Source organism: Terrapene carolina, unplaced genomic scaffold, assembly GCF_002925995.2.
Source record: "Terrapene carolina triunguis isolate 2854851 unplaced genomic scaffold, T_m_triunguis-2.0 Scaffold580, whole genome shotgun sequence".
Classification (NCBI taxonomy): domain Eukaryota; kingdom Metazoa; phylum Chordata; order Testudines; family Emydidae; genus Terrapene; species Terrapene triunguis.
In genome coordinates, this window is record NW_020664931.1 from 6,754,829 (window position 1) to 6,781,261 (window position 26,433).

The window sequence follows — 26,433 nt, forward strand, 5'->3', positions numbered from 1 at the left end:
AGGCAGTTAAAAAAGCCAGAGTAGATCTTTGACTGTACTAGCAAAAGGCATTCTGGTTTTAGAGTTTGCTTTCACTATAAACAGGACTAGTACCATGTCACAGGTTCTGCTGAATGACAAAAAATCAAGGCTCTGTCATGGAGGATAGAGGGAGAAAGTCACAAAATTCCTGGTAAAATGCCAATACTGCTGGGTCACAATAATTTTAAAAATAAAAGTCCTTTATTTTGTAATTCTAATTGATTTAAAGGTTTAAAATGTATATTCCAGTGCCTGCTGGTTCGCTCCCAAAGCATTTAGCAGCACAGGAAAGTGTGCAAGGGAGAACTCCCGCTGCTGCCTCAGCCTCTGCAAAGGCAGCAGCATCCATAAGTGCTGGAAACATCCTCAGCCAGCAATGTACACGCTATGTCTTTCCTTAAGACAATCAAAACTATCACAGAATCTGTGACTAACCACTAATCCAAACCATGAGCACTCCAGCTCCCCTTTATCTGCTATGCTTTTCAGGTTTTAAGTTGGTAGCTCTCTAGGTTATAAGTAAAACTGGTCACAATCCCGTCTTCCAAACTGAGTATTCACTATTTACCTACTTGTATGAAAAGCTCCCATACCAAAAGTCATTTGTATTGTTTGTAATAAAAAGCCATGACAACCATGAACTCTGTGACAAAAATGAACCCCTAATTAAAAATATAGGGCATAGTAGGATTTGAACACAATATAATTTGGGGAATTATAGGGAAACTGGAATAACCCCAAACAATTGGAATGCTATAATTGAATACTCCAGTTTGACAAAAAATTAGATTTCATTGTGCAACACTTTTACAGAAAAATCTCAAACTAATTTATTTAATTAATTTTCAAAAATTATCCCCACTCCTACTGCTATAGCTGACTTTGGAACTATTTAAATACTTTCCCACACACTTAGGTATCACACTTGTTTAGGGACAGTTATATTCCTTGCACAGAGATACCAGAAGCAATTCATATGAACAATTCCTTCTCCTGTGGATGATCTAGACAATCCAATTGTGATGGCAAAATGGGGTCCAAGTAGGAATTCCTCTGACTCCCTTTAATCAATGACTGCAGCTGGCTCCATATTTACAACTTTCCAATACATAATAACCAAAAAAATCCACTATGGTAACATTTAACTTTACAGAACTACACAAAAATGAGCATGCTTGTTAGATGGAAATTAAAAAGAACTGTCACAAGGGTTAAATGCCTGCAAACAGCATGGAGACTATTTAAAAACACCATAAGAGAGGTTCAGACTAAATGTACACCCCAAATCAGAAAACACAATAAGAGGACTAAAAGAATGTCACAATGGCTAAAGAGCAGAGTAATGGAGCCGGTCAGAAGCAAAAAAGCACCCTTTAAAATTTGGAAATCAAAACCGAGTGAGGATAACAGGAAGGAGCACACATGCTGGCAGGTTAAGTGTAAAAGTATAACAAGGAAGGTTGAGAAAGAATTTGAGAAGCAACTTGTGAAAAACACAAAAACTAATGGTAAGAATTTTTTAAAGTAAATCAGAAGCAGGAAGCCTGCCAAACCGGCAGTGGGGCAACTAGATGACAAAGTTATTAAAGGAGCACTCAAGGAAGATAAGCCCATTGCAGAGAAGTTAAATGAATTCTTTGCATCAATTTTCATTGCAGTGGATGTGGGAAAGGTACCCACTCCAGAGCTATTCTTTTTCGTTGATGCATCTGAACTACTGTCCCACGTTGATGTGTCAATAGAAGAGATTTTTATGAACAAATTGATAAATTAAACAGTAATAAGTCACCAGGACCAGATGGTGTTCACCCAAGAGTTCTGAAGGAATTCAAATAGGAAATTGCAGAACTACTAACTGTGGTATCTAATTTATTGCTGAAACAAACCTCAGTACCAGATGATGGGAGGGTAGCTAACATAATGCCGATTTTTAAAAAGGGCGTTGGAGGGGATCCTGGCTATTACAGGCCAGTAAGCCTAATTTTAGTACCAAGCAAATTGGTTTAAACTACAGTAGAGAGCAGAATGATCAGACACATATAAGGAAAGGGAAGTCATGCCTCACCAATCTATTAGAATTTTTGGAGCGTGTTAACCAGAATGTGTATAAGGATGTTCCAGTGATATGGTTGTGATCGAAAGGACCCCAGCATTCATACCCTACATGCTATTTTAATGATCTTTGTACAAAATATTCCTTGTGAGGTATCATTTGAAAACTAATAACTTGCCGGTCAATAATATCCTGGTGAAATGTATGTAGCAACATTATATATAAAGTCATGTAATCCCCCTGTGTTATGTTATTGGCACATGTTCAAAACTACACAGCCCTGCCTAGGTAAAAGTTGTTAAACAGATCTATCTTAAACAGAGGAATATATGTTTGCCTCAATTGACATATAAGTAGAAAACAAAGTCCTTGAGACAGCAGGGGGAGAAAATGGCAGGAGACAGAACAAATTTGCATTTCAACAAACACAGGTTGGCAGAAAGAGCATGGGGCCTCCTTTACCCCCAGACTCGATGTTGCCTCCTTTAGTGTTTGAATAAACTTTCCTTTGAGGTGTAATCTTCAGAAGAATCCACTTGAAGAATTCACTGGACTGTAAAGGAGAGGGGCAGAAAACCCCAACTTCTCTCTTTCACCTAAGAACGCAAAGGCACCAGCACCTTTGGGCCTCTGGGTGAGATCCTGACTGAGGAAAGGATCAGTCACCATCATGCTGGAAGACTGTGGGTGGGAAAGGCCATCTCGAACAAAGCCTCGAAACAAAATTTGCTAGATTCAGTTTCAAACATTTAGATGTGTGTTTTCACTTTTATTTGCTTGTAACCATTTCTAACTGTATTTCTTATACTTGAATTCACTTAAAATCCTATCTTCTTTTATTAATAAACTTATTTTATTTTTTAATCTCAACCAGTCCAGTCTGTCTTTAAACTGAACTACTTGGTAACTCCAGATAAAGTAGCAAACAGTTTAATATTGACTCCTTACAGGGGCAACAAACCTTTAATATCTGAACTATCCAGGAGAGAGATGGACAACACAGAACATGCATTTTTTCTGAAAATGCAAGACTGGGAACGTGTTAGGGTCACCCTGCAATTAGCAACCAAGACTAGGGGAAGCCAGAGTGTGACTGCTGTGTCGCTGCCAGGCTATTGGGATCAGAGTTGCTGGACCAGGGCTGCAGCTATACATAGACACTCAAGGTGCGATCTGCATGCTGGTAGCCTGTTTGTGAGCAGCCCAGGTTGGGAGGTACAACAGCAAAGCATTGTGAGGAACCCAGGGTTAGGGGCAGGCAGTGACACAACTCCTCACTGGCCTGCATTTGCACCCCTGAATGTGACAATGGTGTATTTGGATGTTCAGAAAGCCTTTGACAAGGTTCCTCTCAAAGGGTCTTAAGCAAAGTAAGCTGACATAGGATAAAATATCATATATCAGTAACTGGTTAAAAGATAGGAAACAGGGTAGGAATTAATGGTCAGTTTGCACAATGGAGAGAGTGGGGTCCCTCAAGGGTCTGTGAGGGACTGTACAACATATTCATTAATTAACTGGAAAAGGGGGAGAATAGTGAAGTGACAAAATTTGCAGATGATACAAAATTATTCAATATAGTTAAGTCCAATGATGACTGCAAACAGTTACTACAGGGGAACCTCACAAATTGTGTGACTGGGAAACAAATGGCAGATGAAATTCAACATTAATAAGTGCAAAGTAATGCACATTAGAAAAAATGATCCCAACTACCCATATATAATGATGGGTCCTAAATTATCTGTTACCACTGAGAAAAGAGATCTTCAAATCATAGATTCATAGATTCTAGGACTGGAAGGGACCTCGAGAGGTCATCGAGTCCAGTCCCCTGCCCTCATGGCAGGACCAAATACTGTCTAGACATTTATCACCATGGAAAGTTCTCTGAAAATTTCACCTCAATCTGCAGCAGCAATCAAAAAGGCTAACAGAATATTAGGAACTACTAGGAAAGGCATAGAAAATAAATACAAAAAATATTATAATGTCATTATGTAAATCTATGGTGCGCCCACACCTTGAATATCATGTCCAGTTCTGGTTGCACTCTCTCAAAAAGGATATAGTGGAACTGAAAAAGGTTCAGAAAAGTGGAACAAAGGGGAGGAGGGATAGCTCAGTGGTTTGAGCATTGGCCTGCTAAACCCAGGGTTGTAAGTTCAATCCTTGAGGGGGCCATTTGGGGATTTCGTGCGGGATTGGTCCTGCTTTGAGCAGGGGGTTGGACTAGATGACCTCCTGAGGTCCCTTCCAACCCTGCTATTCTATGACAAAGGGTATGGAACAACTTCCATATGGAGAGAAACTAAAAAGATTAGGGCTGTGCAGCTTACAAAAGAGACAACTAAAGGGGGGAGATGAGTGAAATCTATACAATCACAATTTACCCTTTTCCACAAAACAAAAGAGTCACCCAATTAAATTAATAGGCAGCAGATTTAACACAAACAAGAGAAAATACTTTTTCACACAATGCAAAATTAACCTGCGGAACTCATTGCCATGGGATGCTGGGATGGCGAAAGGTATCAATGGGTTAAAAAAAAAACCTAGATAAGTTCACGGAGGATAGGTCCATCAATGGCTATTAGCCAAGATAGTCAGAGATGTAACCCCAGCCTCAGGGTGACCCTAAAACACTGACTGCCAGAAGCTGGAAGGAGAAGATAGTGGTGGATCTCTCAAAAATTGCTCTGTTCTGTACACTCCCCCTGAAGTTCTGGTACTGGCCACTGTTGGAAGACAGGATACTGGGCTAAATAAGCAGTTCTTATACTTGTATGCTTTTGATACCCATAGCAAGATAACAACGTATAAGTAAATTTATTTATTACTAATCTTTTCCAATATTTAAACAATTATTTTCAAAAGTTTTTCCCAGGAAAAATTCAATGTATTGATTACATACAATATCCTTCTACATATATAAATTCACACACACACCACCATGCAACCTGGAGGAATGGAGAGAAAAAATGTTGTATTTTCCAGGTTTCTTTTGCTTATTCAGCAATACAATAGATAGGTAATAAGTATAATCTATCTATCTACTCTATCTAACTGGTCCAGGCTGACTAGTTGTGCATAACTGTGTTATGTTGAATGACTCATGTGTAATTTTTCAGAACAAAACTGTTCAATGTTGGCACACAGGGAAGAAATATATAAATATATATTACTAGATTTCTTTGCCTCTGCCCTATGGGTTTAAGCTGGTCCTTTTTTTCCTCTATCAGGGAAATATAATATCTAGGGTCCTACCAAATTCACGGCCATGAAAAACGCATCACGGACCATGAAATCTGGTCTCCCCCTGTGAAATCTGGTCTTTTGTGTGCTTTTATCCTATCCTATACCGATTTCACGGGGGGAGACCAGAGTTTGTCATATTGGGGGTCCTGACCCAAAAGGGAGTTGTAGGGGGTCGACAAGGTTATTTTAGGGGTGATTGTGGTATTGCCACCCTTATTTCTGCACTGCCTTTAGAGCTGGGTGGCCAGAGAGCAGCAGCTGTTGGCCAGGCGCCCAGCTCTGAAGGCAGCGTCCTGCCAGCAGCAACGCAGAAGGTTAGCTTTACCATACCATGCCACCCTTACTTCTGAACTGCTGCCTTCAGAGCTGGGTGGCTGGAGAGTGATGGCTGTTTACTGAGGGCCCAGCCCTGCAGGCAGCAGCGCAGAAGTAAGGGTGGCAATACTGTGCCATCCTTACTTCTGCGCTGCTGCTGATGGCGGCTCTGCCTTTAGAGCTGGGCTCTCAGCCAGTAGCCACAGCTCTCCAGCTACCCAGCTCCGAAGGCAGCGCCGCCACCAGCAGCAGCGCAGAAGTAAGGGTAGCAGTACCGCAATCCCCCTACAATAACTCTGCGACCCCCACCCAACTCCTTTTTGGGTCAGGATCCCTACAATTACAACCACTGTGAAATTTCAGATTTAAATAGCTGAAATTATTAAATTTATTACGTTTAAAATCCTATGACCGTGAAATTGACCAAAATGAACTGTGAATTTGGTAGTGCTCTAATAATATCATTATAAATATAATATAACAATCCATGTTTTCTAACCTCAAAGGGATGTGTATGTTTCCTTATTTCTCTCTCTCTCTCCATCCTCCATTTTTATTCACTTCTTTAAAAAAACAACCCTAGTATTCTTTTTTTAAAAACTTTTCCTTTCATGTCTCACTTGCTAGGAGGGAAAAGATGGTCCAGTGGCTAGGACACTACCTTAGGACATGAGAGACCTGGTCTTAACTCCCCACTCTACCATGGACTTCTTATCTGATCTTGAGCAAGTCCCATAGATTCTCTGTGCCTCAGTTCCCATCTGTAAAATGGAGTTAATAATTCTTCACTATCTTACAGGGGTGTTATGAGGATAAATACAATAAGGATTATAAAACATTCTCAGATACACTGAGGAGAAACACTATATCAGGTTGTTGTTGTTGTTGTTATTATTATTATTACTTCTTTATCTTGCTACCATTCTTTTTTCCTGCCCCTACTTGTCTTCCTGCTTCCCTTTACAGTTTTTCATTTTTCCTCAATCTCTCCCCTCATTTCTTTTTCTCTGCAGCTCCAACTATCATCTTTCAAGTTCCTCTGACCATCCCCTTTCCTGGTGACCCTCATCCCCTGACTCCCCCATTAATCTCTACCCCCACTATTGAATTCAGTCCAATTCAAGCCTATTTCTCCTCTCACAACTCAAGTCTGTCTACATTCCCTTGCTCATTGCTGAAGCCATGTTCTAGGGACCGGTCTTCTCCTCTGTAGTCACGTTTTAGGAATCAACTCACCCTGAAAGGTGGTAGATACGGCCTTCAGGGATCCCCTAAATTCCTGCAAGTACCCACCTGGGCTGCATGTGGGTCCGATTGCCTTTCAGGTCTTTTTGAGGGCTATCCCTATTCACCTTGTGGCTCCAATGCAGCAGGAGGGCAGGGATGCCCCCTAGGGAACTACAGAGCAGCTGTTATGTGTCAAGTCAGCCTTAATTCCCTGAAGCTATACTGATTCGATTTGAGCCCTGGGTAGAATACTAAAAATGTAACAATATTTAGCTGACCATGCTTTATTTCATTTTTCAGATTTGAGAATAGTGAGGCTTTTTTATTCACACTATTGAGAGAACTGAATAATGTCTGTCTGTCTATATCACATACCTGTGCAGTATCTACCTAACACCTACTGCTTTCTCTCTGGACTTTATAAGGCTTTGTAAGTTCAACATAGAACTCTGCAGGAGAAGTGAACTATGACATGCAACAATATCCTATCACCACATTAACATGGATAACTGAAATTAATCCTTTAAAAAATTGCTTTGGAAAGCTCTTGTCGAGGAGACTCAATGAAGAGTAAAGGTGTAGGATGCAGATGCTTTATATGACAGAGTTTTTCTGTACTATTTGCAAGTATTCCAGATGGATCAAATTATCTTAGAGTAGTAGCTATTTAAGTAGATATTAAATATTTGCATGTCACTTGCCTCAGTGCCATTCCTGGAGTTTCTCTTTTGTTTCCTTCCTAGATATCTGTGGTTGTGAAGTAGGGCAGATTGAACCAAACTAAACTGTCCAATAAAACTAAAATTGAACCAAACCCAATTTTAAAATGTTGTTTATCCCATCTTTGTGCCCTCTACTGCTGGCGAAAATCAAGATGTACAGAAGCATGGATATCATATGAGGAAAAAAAAACTGTTCTTGTGGCATTTCTGATCCAGATGAAACTGGAAATCTCATAAAAAATCTTGTTCTTCGGAAATTTCTACTCCAGTGTATGGATGGAAGAGGTTCAGATAAGGCAGCAAAGCTTTTGGAAGTTATGTAAACTGAAGCTAAACTGCCAGAGGAAGGGGGTGGAGCCTTGAAGATCACAAAATGGGGGGAAAGTATAAGTGTCAGAGCAGAACCGGTGGCAGAAAATCACTCAAACAAGAGAGCTGTCATGGGAAGGGATCTTCAAAGAGTGAGGATGAGTATCTGAACTTTTGGATGCCTACCTGAACTGAATTTCTAAACATTTAAAATGGGTTGATCATTTACCTGCTAAATTATTTGTGTATCTTCACATAGATAAAACAATGGCAGTGTGCGGGGGAGTAGGTCCAGCTACATCTGTGAGGGTCCATTCATATGGAATTAAGCCACTGTGGCACACAATAAATTAGAGCTCTGTATTAGATTCTGCATCATTTTCTAACTTTTGTCTTACACTTCACCCTATTTCAGTTTTGATTGCTTTGCACTACAGCTATCACAAGTCACAGATAACAATGGTACTGCAGCAATTTAGGTGTACAAACATTATTTTACTGACTATTTGTCCAGAACTATATGTTAGTTCAGTGATATTTAAATAAGGAAAAAAACATAAAATAATAATATAATGGCACATTTGAAAAATTAAACATTAACAACACCCACAATTTTCAAACTTGAATGCCTAAAAATTAGACGCCTAAATCCTCATTTAAGTACATAAATAAAAGTGGCTTGCAATGTTTTCTTTAAATCAGCATCATTTTATTACTGCATTATGTCCAGCAGCTTTAAATTTACAAAATCAAGAATGTGACTTTACTACATTCTGCTATGGGAATAGTACACAACAACAAAAAGGGTTCATTAGGATTTGTTGAGACACTAAGCCTAGAATAAATTTATTTTCTCAGAGCATCCTTGAACAATGTGTGGTGTAAAAGATCTATGCTGCTCCTCAAACATACCTGGCTGTAGCTTTGAATGGCAGCTCTGGCTTGACTGCTGCGGGCTGGGAGCTGTGATGTTGCTGTTTCACCCAGGGCAAGGGTCTGGTTGCTATGGTAGCTCGCTGAATACTGGAAAGACCCTTCAGGTTTGGAATTGAGCTGAAGTGCACTCTGGGATAGAAGGCTGGGCCCTGTGTTGAAAGTAATGTTGAGCAGTCAGTGACAGTCTCAGTGAAAGAGAAAGAGCGTGTATTATTTATCAAGAGTTGCTAGGAATTATCAAATGAATGGTTCCAGTTTTTCACATTTTGACTTTTCAGAACTAAAATCAGGTCAGATAATTTAAAGTGGCACATTATCACTTAAACATCATTATTTTGGCATTTTCAAAAAGTAAACAACATTGTTTTAAAAAACAAGTTGTCTTATTCTGCTAAACAAAGTAACAGGACTAAGTAAAACAGATAGCAGTATTTGATAAAAGAGTCCTGTTTTTCCTCATTCCATATAAAGTATTCTATGTTTAAAATATGTTTTCAAGGTTTTGTTTTATAAACATTTCATTTCGTTTCCATAATTAAATCCAGTTGTTCAGTAGAGGAAATGCTGAAAAGTCCTCCTCCTGGAACCCCAGCACATTAAATCTATTGATCACTGACAATTTGTAGTAAATATGTGGTGATGTAATACTTTGGTGCCTGTAGGGAAGAAAGACGTTAAAATATTAATAGCACCTCTCATCATGTAGGACTCACCCTGTTCTCAGTGAATCTCCGATGACTAGTTTGTCAGCTTATCTTATCTTTTCTATCAGAATAATGCACAGTAGGAGAAAGAAGTAAAGATAGTGTGCTTAAATCGGTACTGCCAAAGTGAAAAGTATTTAGAGTGATGGGGAAATGAGCAGTACTACTTTCCCTAATAATTTAGCTGTTCTGTGAAACTAAAACATACTTTAAAAAGTCATAAGATTTATTTATAAATGATTTAGAATATATTTTTATATATATGCATCTTGAAAGTAAATCTCCTAATTTTAATACTTAGGAAAGGTGCATGACTGGGTAAAGTACGAGCAACAGCAATACGAGCTTCCCTACACTGCCCTGCTGATATGCGTCAACCTTGACCTTGAGGAACAATCTCATTTTGAGGGTGAGAAAATACTTCATTTTTTATCCCTGTTACACACAAAAAACTACATTAAAATAATATTGTTGACATTGCAAAGTCAAGCACTCAAGAGTTAGGAAATGCCAGAATTAAAGTTCCCTCCAATCTATCCGTATCCCAGTCCTCTCCTCCCCACCCCTGACTCCTTGTCCTATTCCATTGTCCTTTCCTTCGATCACACACACAGAACCTGAGGAGAGCTCCCCCTCCCAGCCGGTTGTGTTTGCAGGTTCTCTCTTCCAGCTTCAGATCAAGTTTGGACCCCACAATGACTTCCCAATCATTATCTTCTTCTCCATCTTCTCCTTCTCCTCTTTCTCAAGCAAAGTTCTTTCCCCTCCCCCCAAGTTGTTATCCTTCTCTCTCATTCCAGTTCCCCAAACCCAAATACAATACACATTTGCTAGCTTGCTTTAAGCTGCTGATGGCTTGTTTCCTTGGCTCGACAGGCAGATGAAGGTAGGGGCAGCGGTGGGATTATTGGAAAAGTGAGAAGGAAGTTGGGATAATGAGTTCTCTGTAATGCTTCTGAAGGCAGGTTGGCTATATTGTCTGTCAATCTAGCATGTGAGAAGAGTTAATTCAGTTTTCTAATATGTAGGCTGCATTATCTGACTGATAACAGAATACCTGCCTATTGTCAAGTAATCAGAAGATTATAACTATGTGGTTTGGAATACAGCAAGACCCAATGGATATTTTTAAATCTCATTCAATAACACAATTGTATGCTCATATTATAAAAAATGAAAATCAGGAAACAGCTCTTATATAGCTCTTTTCATCCATAGATCTCAAAGCACTTTGCAAACAAGGTAGTATCAGTTCCATTTTACAAATATGGAAACTGAGGCACTTGCCAATGGTCACCCAGCAGGCTGGTAACATAAATAGGAATATGCTATAGGACTTCTGAGTCCCAGTCTAGTGCTCTATCTGCCAGGACTACTACTTTACATTTCAGAGCAGAATTCATTTTGCAACTACTATTCAATAATACACTATCTGTTGGTCATTTTAATGACAAGATAATTACCGTGTAATGACAGGTTACGTAGTAACATCTCATTACAGGATAAATGCACAAGTGATTCAGTCTTCTAAACTGCACTGCACCTTATGGGGATAATTACTTTTGGATCTACTAAGCCTTACACAATGGTCTACATAACAGTCTACAGAAGCATGTAAATATTCTATCTCTACAAAGTATATACATGCTAGTTACATAGCTTATAATGTAAAGATTTCAATGAAATGTATGGTTCAGATGAAAAGATGTTTTTTTTCTTCCTCCTGAAAATGTAAGCCAGTTAGCTTATTAGGGCCATTTTGCTTACAACTTTATATTTACCCCACAGATTTGTAATTATCGCTAATGCAAAGATCAAAACACTATAATGTGTTATACAATTCAAACTGGTCAGGTGATCTATTGCAGTCTTGATTCATTTTGACAAAGGAAATGGCAAGACCACCCCAAAATGTTACAGGATTCATATGTTTTTAAGAAAAAAAGCTGTAAAGCTAGAAAGAAGTGCAGAACATGCATTAAAAATTTGTCACAGATCGCTAACAGTTTACATACCAGTTTTAAAAGAGCATTTAACCCACCTTCAGTCTAATATTTGACAGAAGAAAGAGGGATTAAACAAAGGAAGGAATAAATGAACAAGGGTTTCTCACATCCCAGGTGAGTGACCTAACCATTGGGATGTTATAAGAGAGGCAGTGGCACCTTCCCCTCCTCCTCCCCTCTCTAATTTATTTATTTGTTTATTTTGGTCTAAACTATTCAGTAAATTCATGTTAAGTTCACAAATAGTTTCAGGTTGATCCAAACTGCATTTTTCAGTAAATAAACTATTGATCTGAAAAAAATTCACCTAGCTCTAATCCAAATTTATAAAACAACCTTACAGTTTCACCTACAGAATTAATGTAGCCCAAACAACATTTACTATGCCTCATATCCCATCATAATAGGAACAAGCTCCATAATGTTAATATGGATTTGTGGTCTTTCAAATATTCAACAGCAGACATGTAATACATACATTGATCAGACACTACTGCTCTTCCCTCATAGGTTTATCCAGTTGGTTTCAGTGGGTGAAGTGCTCTGGGGTCTGAGGCCATGAGGCTTGATTCCCCACTGCTTTGCATCTTGTTTTATGGTCACATCTGTGCAAAGTGGCTGTAAAACACTAATAAATCAGGCTAGTCATATTTGACTCCCACTTTGCACAAGTCTAAATCGCTTCTCAAACTGTAAGACTGTGGAGAATCAGGTCCAGTGTTTGTAGAGTGGTCAAATTCAGTGTGGACATTTGGGTGTATGTGGGTGAGTAGGGACAGGAGGTCTCAGACCCAATTCAGGAGGGTAATTAATAAGTACGGGGATGTTTCATGATTGTCCTTTGCAGGGGAGTTTCTACAGCATTTTGTGATTTTAGAGTAGAACGGGGAGTTGTTTGAGGCCTATATGTAAAGGGTGAGACATGAAAATACTGTGATCTTTTGCCTACAGTGGGATGGTGGAAATCCATGACTTTAGACTGTATATGAAAAATAAAATGAAAGATGGTGACGTAAGCTGGCTCCAAAAAGGAAAATTAATTGCAGGTGTTGCTTACTATGTTACAGTAGACAACATTTTAAAAGTTATCATTTACTGAAATTCCTATGTAGGTGTTATCAGATATCACACTTCTTTCTTATTTCTAAGCATAGGTAAAACCGGTTGTACAGTGATCACCACTAGAAAGTCAACATTTGCCAACATATGCCCAACAGTGGGATTGTGTGACTGTCTTGGTGGAGTGAGGAAGTGCATTCAGTGAGCTCCCAATCTCCCCTTTCCTAATTAGCAGCAACATTGGTAGCAGAGCGCCAGCTAGACCCCATACCCTATACGATTGCAAGGGACAGTGGTACTTGGACTGAGGGCTGCTCGTCCCCTTTATTTCCCCTCAGAGGAAAAGGGCTAAATTTACAGATGTCTGCAAGCACTCCATAGGAAAGCAACTTTGATTTCCTCAGACATTCTCAGAAACCCATAGAATATATCAGATGTGTCAAACCCATACTATGAGAAACCCAAAAGTTCCTGACCTCAGTACCAGAATCAAATACAATAGACCAGGGGAGGGCAAACTATGGCTTGCAGGCCAGATCCAGCCTGTCAGGGCTTTCAGTCTGGCCCATGAGGTTGCCAGCCCCATGGTGCAGCGGGGCTAAGGCAGGCTCCCTTCCTGCCCTGGCCCCACGCTGCTCCCAGAAGCGGATGGCACCACATCCCTGCAGCCCTTGGGGGAGGGAGGGCAGAGGGCTCTGTGCACTGCCCTCGCCTTCAGGCACCACCCCCCGCAGTTTTCATTGGCCGGAAATGGAGAACCACGGCCAATGGGAACTTCGGGGGTGGTATCCACAGGCGAGGGCAGCGCGCGGTGGAGCCACCTGCTCTAGCCCACTCCCAGGAGCCACTGCGGACATGCTGGCCACTTCTGGGAGCAGTGTGAGGCCAGGGCAGGCAGGGAACCTGCCTTACCCCTCCTGCACCCCGCACCCCAACCCTCTGCCTTTGAGCCCCTGCCGAACCCTTCCTGCACTCCAACCCCCTGCCCTGAGCCCCCTGCCATACTCCGCACCCCATCCTGCACAGAACCCTGCCTTGAGCCCCCTCCTGCATCCCGCACCCGCTCCCACACCCCACACTCCCTCCCACACCCCAACTCCCTACATTCATGGCCCTGCATACAATTTCACCACCCAGATGTGGCCCTCGGGCCAAAAAGTTTGCCCACCCCTGCCATAAACTCATTTTACCTGGTGAAAAATGAACTCCACTAGAACCTTGGAAAAGTAAAGACCGTATTAGTCTGGTTTGAGGGAGGACATATAAACACAACAGGATTTATAAGCACTCTGTGAAAACGTGGCAAACATACTATTTATTGAATAGTATTCCTTTAAAATTCGGAGGGAATTGCTTTGAAAAATAATTTTTCTTCTGAATCAAAATCTGCTTTCAAAACAATGGGATCTTTTCCCCCCAAAAGATGCTTTTGGAAAGGTTTGAAGTGGAGCTGTGTGAACACTTCCAAGTATGATTCACAAGGCATTCGTGAATTTGTGCATGAGAACTGGTATTTGAATTCTCAATGTATCATGTTGTGGCCAAAAATGTTAATTCATGTTATACTGTGTCACACTCAATATTTCAACTAACGATTTCCATAGAACCTGAAGATGAAGCTTTGAGAGATGTGAAGTTTTATACTTTTAACTAGAAACCTCACCTTTATTTATGAATTCTGATCACACTGAGTCAATTAAGCTTCGGTGTGACTCCAGGGAAACCAGCAATGACGTTAATCCATTGTGTTTAATATATGTGAGAATTCATCTTGGGGATAATCACAAGAATGAGACTCAGGAAAACTAGTTGTCTTTTTGGTTCTGCCATTAACTATGGCTAGGTCTACACTACCTGCCTGAATCGGCGGGTAGAAATCGACCTCTCGGGGATCGAATTATCACGTCTCGTCGGGACGCGACAATCGATCCCCGAATCGACGCTCTTACTCCACCAGTGGAGGTGGGAGTAAGCGCCGTCGACGGGAAGCCGCGGAGGTCGATTTTGCCACCGTCCTTACAGCGGGGTAAGTCGGCTGCGATACGTCGAATTCAGTTACGCTATTCGCGTAGCTGAATTTGCGTATCTTAAATCGACCCCCCCTGTAGTGAAGACCTGCCTTAAGTTACCTATGTGTCACTTTAATCCTCTGTGCCTCCATTTTCCCATCTGTAAAATGGAATAATGACAATGGACTTTGGAATCTAGAAAGTGATAAAGAAATTAAGCAATATGTTTATACAATTTTATCTAAAAATATGGATTAGGTATTGCAATCATACTCAAGCTAGTATAGCTTAACAGTTACTTGGGGAGGCATTTACACATTCATTGCCTTGTTAATTAATAAAGTTTGTGGCACTTTGAGATCCGTGGATGGAGGATACTATGGAAGTACACTGAACTAATAATTATTATTATTCAAGTCTGATGTTTAATGGTCTTAGATTGCACCCAAAGCTTGTAAAATTGAGTTTTGTAATATCATGTCAAAATACAATAGCCTATTTGGAGTCTGGGGGGACCCAGAGGTATTTTGGACTAAACAGAAATTCTTAACATTGGAATTCATAGAACTTTGGTTTACCAGTATTGTTATTTTCAAACCTCTTGCCTTAAGCTGCTCCACTTTGTTGCTTTTGCCATTCAGTCTCTGTTCAAAAGTGATGATTCTTGGGAGTAACAGTCGAGGAATACAGTAGTCTGTGGCCACGTCTACTCTATGGGGACTATAGTGGCATGGCTAGGGTGCGATATCGATTCTGGCATAATCCTGTAGTGTAGGAGCAGCCTACACTGACAGAAGGTTTTTTTTCCATCAGTATCATAACACCATCTCCCTGAGTGATGGCAGCTAGGGTGACAGAAGCATTCTTCCATTGATCTAGCTGTGTCTACACCAGGGCTTAGGTCAGTATAGCCCCCTTCCATTCTCCACACCCCCTTCAGAACCCGAACCCCCTGCCCTGAGCCCCCTGCCGCACCCTGCACCCCTCCTGCACCCCAGCCCTCTGCCCAGAGCCCCCCCGCACTCCGCTTCCTGTCCTGCATCCCAACTCCCTGCCCTGAGCCCCCTCCCCCACTGTGCACCCCCTCCTGCTCCCCAACTCCCTGCCCTGAGCCCCCAACGCCCTGCCCTGACCCCTCCCACACCCCGCACTCCCTCCCACACCCCAAACCCCTGCCCTAGCCCTACATGCATGGTCCTGCATACAATTTCCCCACCCAGATGTGGCCAAAAAGTTTGCCCACTCCTGCAATAGACCAAGTATGAACTCATCAGATTCAAACTAAGTATATCTCAGTTGAGGGCTCATTAAATACAAAGGCATGGAAATTGGACTGACTTTTTGATGTAAAAATACAATAGTTATGTGTTGTACTAAAAATACTGCCTTAGTAGCAAAAATGTATATAATGATTTTATGCTAAATTTATTAGGAATGTTGTTAAGTAACAATTTTCAAAAAGTAATGATACAGGCCGTTAATGTAGGAAACTCTGTACTTAACAGTAAGGATATCAGAAAGTATAGTACAAAGCATAAGGAGAAAATGAAAGTTCAAATGTTTAAAATGTACAGTTTATGGTTTTGCATTATAATTGGGGATGATATTGAACACAATTGCAAGGAAGTGGATAAACAAGTACTATATAGATACTGATGTCAAGGTAGGGGGTTGGATGGGGAAGATGGGGAAGGCATTGCATAGTAATGACAATACTGAATATCCCAATAAATGGAGAAAAAAGAATCAGGACAAGCTGGTGCTCCTGGAATGTTAGGGAACTAAATCACCCAATAAAACAAACAAAAAAACCATACTATCTCTTTTTAAAAACTAAGAGATATTGGTGGCAGTGCTTCTAGAAACTTACCTGAAAACAAAAGAACTAATCAAATTTAAAAGGGAATCAGTATCTGTGTATATGGATTTCAGAGTAGCAGTCGTGTTAGTCTGTATCCGCAAAAAGAACAGGAGTACTTGTGGCACCTTAGAGACTAACAAATTTATTAGAGCATAAGCTTTCGTGGGCTACAACTCACTTCTTCGGATGCATCCGAAGAAGTGGGTTGTAGCCCACAAAAGCTTATGCTCTAATAAATTTGTTAGTCTCTAAGGTGCCACAAGTACTCCTGTTCTTTTTGTGTATATGGAATATACTTCAGCTCAGTAAGAGAAAGGTGCATATACTAATAAATAAACAAGTAGGATGGGAACTTAAAGACATCAGAACAGATCCAGAGGGCAAATGGGTTTTGCTACAGGGTGTGCAGAGGGTAAACCTATTACAACATATAACATTTTATGTCCTGAATGAAGAGAATACCGCCTCCAATAATATTTTTGGAATGATTGCAACAGTCCAGGATTCACGGGTAATAGAGGCAGGCAACTTTAACTGCTGGCTTAATCTCATGTTGGATATATAGGGCACTTCCTTTTCAGGTTTTTGGTTTTTTTTCAGGAATTTATCAGTATTTATTACTAAAACAACAACAACAAGTGAAAATCCGTGGACAAAACTATTCATAATGTTTCTGGGTAAATATTGGGGTTTATTTTTGTGGATGGAAGAACAGGGGGAAAAGTATTCAGTATTTGATGAATGGATTCAATGTGGTTTGCTGCAGAACTAAAACAGAATTCAAAACCAAATGCCACCTCTGAGTTTAGGGGTATGTCTACACTATGGGATTAATCCGAATTTAGATAATTCGAATTTGGGAAACAGGTTGTATAAATTCGATTGTGCGCGGCCACACTAAGCACCTTAATTCGGTTTTTAACCACATTAATTCGGTGGTGTGCGGCCACACTACCCCATTAATTTAAACACAGTAATTCGGTGGTGTGCGGCCACACTAACCCTAATTCGAATTAACAAAATCGATTTAGGCGCTACTCCGCTTGTCGAGGTGGAGTACAGAAATCGATTTTAAGTGCCCTTTAATTCGAATTAACTGGCTCTGTAGTGTGGACGGGTGAAGGGTTAATTCGGATTAACGCAGCTAAATCCGAATTAAAGTCGTAGTGTAGACCAGGCCTAAGAAAACACTATATCTCTAATCCCCAAATAAACCTTTTCATTTGAATAAACAGTTTACTTTTGTAGAGAAAACTATTAGACTATAAATATTTACATTCAACATTTGGGCCACACCATTGGGCATACACTCAACTTTATCCTTTTATCCTGTTTTTTTTTTAAACTTTTGAAAACTTCCTTATGTTCTGAAATGTATTCTGATATTGATTTTTGTTTTCTTCCCATTTTAGTGTCAGATCTTTAAACCATGATCTGCTAATAGCTTGCAATGTGTAGGTGGTGGGCGTGAGATTCATCGGTAAGTTCAGATGCGCATGCACTTTAGAGCTTGTTTATTTTGTGTATCTTTTAGACTAATACATAGCCTTACTTCAACAGGCAGCTTTGCATATACACACAGACTAATGTATTATCGTAATACATATATCGTATGCAAGTTCTTTTTTATATATTTGAATGATACAAAAGTAGGGTGAAAATTGGGGAAAAAATGAGTAATACTTTTTGTAAAACCCAGGATTTTTTTTTTTTTTTTTTGGTAAAAATCAGTTTAAACTGAAAACAAAGGGGGTTATGGATATACTGCTAGCTAGGCAAGAAGCTCCAGCTAAAATGCTGAGATACAGTAATCAGAATATAAAGACCAGGACATGATGGGCTCCTACATCCTAAGGGTGGGGATACTTTACTTTTGTGTCTGAAATTGCCAAAACACATACTAGAATAGATTTATTTTTGTTATCAATGAAATCCTTAATGTTAGAATGGAAATAACATATATCTTCTACCATGCAGCAGTCTTCATGAAAATAAAGTCCAACTGAGGACTAAGAAAAAGATTTTGTGTGGGGGGAGGGGGGGGGAGAAAACCATATTGTTCATGACATTATGGATGATGCCTTCCAGGATATAACCTTAGGAACTAGGTGTGAGGCCTTTAAAGTGGTAATAAGGAGACATATAATCTCATACAATAGCTATGGGGGGGGAGATGTAGGCAAAAATAGGCAGATTTAAAGGGACAAATTTACAGTTTTCAGAAGCAATATAACTTAACTAATAACACAGACAGACTCCAAGAGAGTAAGAATGACCTCACCACACTTTAAGTGATGGGAGTCGTTGTCTGATTTGTTTGGAAAACGTGTGTGCCTCTTTACGGGTTAGAGAGCCAGGGAGTGACTTTCTGCTACAAGTATCAGAGGGGTAGCCATGTTAGTCTGTATCCACAAAAACAAGGAGGAGTCTGGTGGCACCTTAAAAACTAACAGATTTATTTGGGCATAAGCTTTCATGGGTAAAAAACGGCATCTGAAGAAGTGGGTTTGTTACCCATGAAAGCTTATCCCCAAATAAATCTGTTAATCTTTAAGGTGCCACCAGACTCCTCGTTGTTTCTGCTACAGTGGCAGACCAGGCCAGTGTGGGGATGCTGATCCATTCCCCTCTCCCGCAGTGACCAGAAAAGAGGGGGGACTATATAGGTCCACGCTGCTGCAGGAAAAGCCCTCTTTTACCTATACCAGTAGCACCCACAATCCCAGCCATATCAGGATCTGCTGTGGGCATTGAGCTAGTCGCTCTTTTCTCCGGGAGCTGGGAAGGAATTTTTCCCTCACTGCCAGATCGGCAAAGGGGAAGTGGTGTTTTTTTCACCTTCCCCACAGCAGGTTCAGAGGGGGCTCAGTTGGGGCAAACATGAAGTGGGAGTTAGGCTATGATGTTGCAAGTCATTATATAAATGTGGGGGATACAGAAATCAGATAAAATGCATTGGTAAGGATTTACAAGAGGTATTCTTGAAAGGAGTGGAAACGGCAGAGGAGGGGAGGAGGGTTCCTATGCCTGCTACAACAGGGAGCCAACCCCTTAAAGCCACCCCCCAAACCTCTTTCGAAGGAGTGATGGTGAGGCCCTAGCAGCAGGTTGGCTAAGGACCAGGATGGGAAGCCCCCCCCCCCCCAGGTATATATTGAAATGATTATAGAATTACCTGTACTATACACTTTTATGTACCGGGTACTCCCAGACATCTAAGAATAAAGTGACAGCCTAATTAAACCACATCCAGTGTCTCTGGTTCTTCTTCCAGCATAGCCAGACAATGCAAAAAACGCTTTCGAAGCACAGACAACAGTGGATATGACATAACTGAGATATACTTTACGCAAAATGGGTCTTGTAAGGTATCATTGGAAAGGTTATGATTTACTGAATGCAATTATCCAATTTGTATGCCTGTATCATTTCTGTATCTGAAGTTAGGAATATTGACTATGTATCTGTATTTCAACTATGCTACTCTGGGTGACGCCCCACTGCTAACACTTCAGGTACAACAATGGAAAAGCCAGACAGGGTGAATGGCCAATCAACGAGGACAATGGACTATGAAAAGGCTTGGCCTTCCTGCGGACACTCCGTACTAACACTGACTCATGGATGCTATAATACTACAGACGGGTGGTCTTGTCACCTGATACTAAACATTACCTGGGACTTCTTGTAACTATCCCCTGGAAGGGAAGGGGGCTCAAGTTTGGGAAAAAAGGATTCCCGCCTTATGTAAATCCTATTTAAGGGTGGGGAGGAAGGCAAACAAGACTCCTCCTCTCCATGGCCTGTCTGCCCAAGAAGAAAGACTGAAAAAGGCACCTGAAGGGAAGACCGGGGGGGAGTCCAGATTGAGACAAGTGTCCAGTCTGAAAAGAAATATAACTGGAACTCTGAACCATAGAAACTTTGCAACATGCCTAAAGTAACATTTAGGGTGAGAAGTTACATTTTGGAACCTGTTTCTTAAGTATATTGAGTTTAGCTTGCATATTTTGCTTTATTTGGTTAGTAATCTGCTTTGTTCTGTCTGTTATCTCTTATATTCACTTAAAATTCACCTTTTGTAGTTAATAAACTTATTTCTTGTTTATAACATAACCCAGTTTATGTAATTACTAACTGGGGGCGGGGAGAAGTTGTGCATATCTCCCTCCATATTGAGGGAGGGGGGAAATTTCAGAAAACCTTGGGGTTTGTTCCCTTAAGGGAGTGGGCACCAGAGTGTTGGGGCAAGCCCCTTAGGCTGAATCTTTCCAGAGCAGATCTCTGTCTCTCTGTGCAGCTGGCTGTGGCTCTGGCTGTATGCTTGGCTGGAAGAGGCTTGTGAACCTAACCCAGCAAGGCCCGGTAAAGGAGACCCAGGCTGGCAGAATAGGCTGACTCAGTGGCTTCCCAGCACATCAGGTGACTTCCCAAAGGGCCCAAACCAGTCACAAACAGAAAAAACCCAGACAGTCCCGAAGAAAGCTTCTCTGAATGGGGGACATAGTCAGGCAGATTACTAGCCACACTGATATTTAACAGAAAATCCAGACAAGGCATACCTCAAGGCCAAAAATGAGATACTCCTAAAAACACATAAAGGGATTAACAAAATATTAGAGGAATATTTCCAGGAGATATACACTAGCAGATAAGTAAACAAGGAAGATCTGGGAATTAATATACTGCAGAATATTAAAATGCTCAGAGGTATTTTTAAAATGAAAAAAGTAAAAAAAGGTTCAATAACACAGGAAGAAATAGAGATAGCAATTACATCATTGAAATCGGGGAAGAGTCCTGGGCTAGATTCATACAACTCTGAATTCTATAAAACGTTTAAAGCACAGGTAGCTCCCTTGTTAGCAAGTGAACTCCAGCCTTCTCACACAAAGAGTGCTTACTGGGCACCTTCTATAATTTAGATGTAGTTTTGATATCTAAAACACAGCATGATTTATTGGATCCAGCATCTTACAAGCCCATCTTTTTAATAAATATAGACAGTAAGATTCTGACTAAAATACTGGTATCCAGTTTAGAGACAGTAATACCTAAACTGATGCCCCAAAACCAAACTGGTTTTATAAAAGAAAGAAACACATTAAATAATACAAGGAAATTTCGACGTGCTACAGCACTCAAGGTGCACTAATAAAGAGGCCTACACTAGAAATATGGCTACTGTTAAGGATTTTGACTGAGAATACCACACATTTATATTCAGAAATACTGGAGAAATTTGGTTTAGGGGAACACTTTCAGAAGTGGATCAAATAATCTATAAAACCCTATGGCAAGTATCTGCAGAAATGTTGCAAAAACTGAGCCAATGCCATTATGCAAAGGAACAAGACAAGGACGTCCCTTATCAACCGTGTTATTTCATTTAATTATTGAACCATTAGCACAAAAGATCAGGTACAGTGAAGAAATTCAGGGAATAAGTGTATTGGGAATAGAAAACAAAGTTTCATTATAAGCTGATGACCTTATGTTTTTCATGCAAGATAGAATTAAAAGTTGGTCAGTAATACAAGAAATAATTGAAGTTTTTGGTATCAGGTAACAAACTAAACTACTTTAATTCAGAGATGCTACACCTTGACTGTCAAAGATACTTAATGGATAGAAAATGCTCACTGAAAGTAATGAATAATAAAATTAGATATTTAGGCATTAATGTATCACCTAAAGTGGGGATGCATTTGAATTAAATATTAAGCCATTAATAAAATTATCTACAATGATCTAGACAGCTGGACACTATTACCATGGACTCTGGTAGGCAGAAAGTAAGTACTTAAAATGAATGTCCTAACCAAGGTTCTGTATCCTTTTCCCATGATTCCCTTTACACCCCCTTATCCCAATTTAACTAACTAACTAGCTAACTAACTAGCTAACTAACTAAAAGTTATTCAAAGATTCCTATGGTCAAACCAGAAATCAAGAATCAAAACAGAATAGCTAAAATGTTGAGATGGGACACCTGATGCTACCTGATTTAAAAAGATACACCTCTACCCCGATATAACGCTGTCCTCGGGAGCCAAAAAATCTTACCGTGTTATAGGTGAAACCATGTTATATTGAACCTGCTTTGATCTGCCGGAGCGCACAATCCCACCCCCCTGGAGCGCTGTTTTACCGCGTTATATCCGAATTCGTGTTATATTGGGTCACGTTATATCGAGGTAGAGGTGTACCATAAATTGGCACAAATTAGATTGGTACTAGAATGGATCTCTAATGGCAAAAATCCATCATTAATACGGACAGAACAGTAATTGACAAACCTGATCTCATTACATAATTGTGTACTAGATCTATATTCAACATTTTGGCATCGATGAAACTTCACCTCTTACTTAAAATGCACTTAATATTTGGGAATAGGCGAGGTATTTGACCAAACAAATGAAAAAACCCACATGTTGGTAAAATAAAAAATAAGAAATAATAGTGCTTCCATACCCAGGCTGAACAACCCCTCAAATAAGTACCTATAGGTGAAACATTAAAAAAAGAAAAGTATGCACAATATAAGTTTGTACAGATTTCTTTCTTTAATTAAAAAGAAAAAATACTTCCAGAAAAGAAAGCAACTAACAAACCTATCTACATTAGAAAATTCCATACAAGCACTTGAAGTTTCACTGGTCAAGATTATGTCTAAATTGAACATATAATTCCATTACTATGTTTTTAAAAAACACACACCACATACAGCTATTAAGTCATGGAGTGTAGACTATAAATATGAAATAGCATAAAAAGAATTGAATGAGATAATGCAGATGATAAATATTGGCTCCAGTACTAACCAGTGCAAGTTCAGTAATATTTTGTTCACGGAATGTATGTTTCTCCATCCCTAAATAAGAAGACATTTGTATAACATGCAAAACAGCTAGGCCCTCTTTCATACACAATATGGGAATGCTGGATGATAAAAATATTTTGAAAATGTGAAATAGGTAAATAAATAAATAAATAAATGCTAGAGATAGAATTCAAACAGCTCTAAAAACCTGCACTGGGAGTTGGTCTGTTAAAAAGATTACAGGAAGCTATTTTTATTCTCTTTATAGAAAAAAAAAATCCTAAATTTGTGGACCTATGCAATGGCTCCTACTGGAGACCACTGGAAGAAACAATTAGTAGAATGGCTAATAGTACAAGACAATATTTTTTGTGTCAATAGTGCCACAAACTCACAAAAAAAGTATAGTACACCTTGCACGATTACTGAAATCACTGAGATGCCTTAATACCGATATGATAATATTGTACTTAAAGAAACAGGAGATAATGAAAAAGGGCATACACAGAGGACAATAACTGAATTATAAATGCTGACTTTTTTAATGATGACCACTGTACTATGTACTGATGGTGAAAAGGTAACAGGCCTGATTTTCCACTTTATTGCACCACATTTTAACTGGTGTAACTCCACTGAAGACAATGGAGTTACAACATAAACTCCTGCAGTACTCCCCCAGTACTTCCTATAGTAGTACTTCCTATAGTAGTTATAACTCCTGTGTGGTTCCCTACAATAATTTTAGTTCTGCAGAAGTCTCTATGGATCTGGCAACCAACTAACCATCCATCCAACAACAACAACAAACGACAAAATCCTAAAAAAAGGACAAGGCAATATACCAAAAGTGGAGTTAATACACTATTTTTTTCAGTCTCAAAACTTTAAAAGTAAACTTTTCCAAAAGTGGAAGCCTCTAATTCCTCAAGCAGTCATATATCATATTCGATTACTGTGTTGTCTGACTGTCTCTATGTTTTCAGAGAAATTCTCCTCTGGCAGAAGATGATGCATGGAATGTTCAGAGGAATGGTTACATTCTGGCAAGATGGGTGGGTCAAATTCTGATTTACAATGGAAAGCCAATTATAATACTTGCTCTGGATTGACTATTATTTCTTCAAATGACTGTTTGTCTTGTCTGTTCTCTGAGTCTTAAATACAAAACTCAGCTACTTCTATTAGCTGAAAAAGGGGATAACACAATTTTTAAAAAATGCACTGTATATTTTATTGTTTACTGAAGTTCATTCCTTTCCTCAAAGGAATCCATTTCACTTTAGCTGAACAGATAGTCACAGGTTTTAGAATTCTGTAGCATCCAAAGTCCTGTGGCAGTTTCGGGGTACCAAATGTTTTAACCAAACTCACTTAAAATTACCTGATTGGTGAAAGGAGGCACTTCAAAAAAAACCCTGACAGTTTAGAAAAGCCTGATTTCTAATAAGAACAACAGGCCAAATTTCTCTCTGAAGGAACTCAGCTGATGTCAGAGAGATGTATATAGAACAAAGACTTTGTTAGAAAACATTATTTTCTTCAGATTTTGATTTTTCAGTTCATACCCAGGCAGGCATGAAGATGCTATGTGATGGTACCTGCTGCTTTCACATTCTTTTATTTCTCTGTGCAATGAAGGTTGCTAAAGCTCTACTTCTTTAATGGAAAAAGGGGCCACTGAAGCATAATGGAAAATTTCACCTTAAACTTCATAAACAAATATTTTAATAGGCAGTATCAACTCTACAAAGCTTTATAAAAAGTTCTGGAAATGTTTCTGTACATGTCTAAAGAAAGAAACAAAGAATTTTCAGTTACTTGTTAGCATGTAAGATTTGTATTAAGAATCAAAGGAAAGCATCAATAAAATTAACTTAGGAACTCTAGAACTTCTGCTGTATGAAAGCAGATTTTAGATAGGCAGAGTTGAGTGACACAGAATACTGGAATTTTAGCATATTTAAATAATACTTCTTCAAAATTTAAAAGGGCTACTTTTCCTGTGGCATATTTTTGTGCCAAACCCTTTCACAATCACAGTTTTTCCACAGAGTAGGTTGTAGCAGCATTTAGCTCACTGCTCTCTTACCATGTGACATGGCTTCTAGGTTGTAACCACATTCTTTTATGATCTGCTGGAATATTACAGGAAGTGCAAAACATATCACCTATGGACATATTAAGTATTATTTATAGTGTAGTAGTGCCAAAAAGTGATAGCACTTTCCAAGCAATGAAGAAGAGACAGTTGCCGTCTCAAAAAGAATAGCACCTTTTATATACTCTGTGACATTGAAATATTTCCTGCCTTAGAATCCATTTTTCTGCTCCAACATCTTACATTCTGTGAAGAATAATCCTCACTTTAAAGTAGGTCAGTTTGTCTACAGAGGCAAGGGCAAGCAGGGTAGCCAGACCATGCCTGCCATTAGAGTGCTAAACCTTTCAGAAGTGGGGAAGTGAAAAAACCTCAAAAACTATGAAGAAAACAGATCTCCCGTTTCTCCCTCCCCCAGAGAGAAAGATACAAGAGCAGCACTTTCCGAAGGGTGTTGCGAGTCAGAGAGAATGGTCCAATTTTTCCTAAATTCTTGAGTTTTTTTGCTGTGAGCTCTACATAACAATAACAATGACACTATGACATTATCATCCCTCGGTCTTTTCTCTGCACTTTCACAGTAAGTGAAAAAGCAATTCAAAGTTTGAATGACACTTTTTCAAGAGTATTTTATGCTTTGCAAGGTTTTTTTCTTTAAATCTGTAATGACTAATCCAGCCTCATCAATGCAGCTCTTCGGTAGAGACTTCATTCTTTCCCATTACTTACCTACAGCCACTAAACAGGTGGTCAGACACATCACATTAATGTGACTTAGAGGAAGGCAGAGAAAATGATCTGAAATTATCAGGCAGCGCCTCATCTCAAAATAAATTACAGCAGTCACTTCTGATATTTTTTAAACAAATTAGGCTGTTAGTAACAATTAATTTCTGTAAGCAAAAACACAGATATAAAAGATGGTAACACATTAACTGCCATATAAAAGAACTTTAGTAGATCTAATAAACCTATTCTATTAACTTAGCTATAATACAAGGTATTTTTATTTTCCTTGAAATAGTA

The 26,433-nt window shown here is 39.5% G+C and overlaps 1 protein-coding gene across 1 annotated transcript in view; it reads right to left on the bottom strand.

Annotated features, from left to right (window-relative positions):
- Positions 1-26,433, bottom strand: part of CTNND2 (catenin delta 2) — a 731,680-nt gene that overhangs the window by 498,600 nt on the left and 206,647 nt on the right. The window contains exon 4 of the mRNA XM_029913318.1: positions 8,818-8,990. Within this exon, the coding sequence (XP_029769178.1) occupies positions 8,818-8,990 (173 nt within the window). The remainder of the gene's footprint in view (positions 1-8,817; positions 8,991-26,433) is intronic.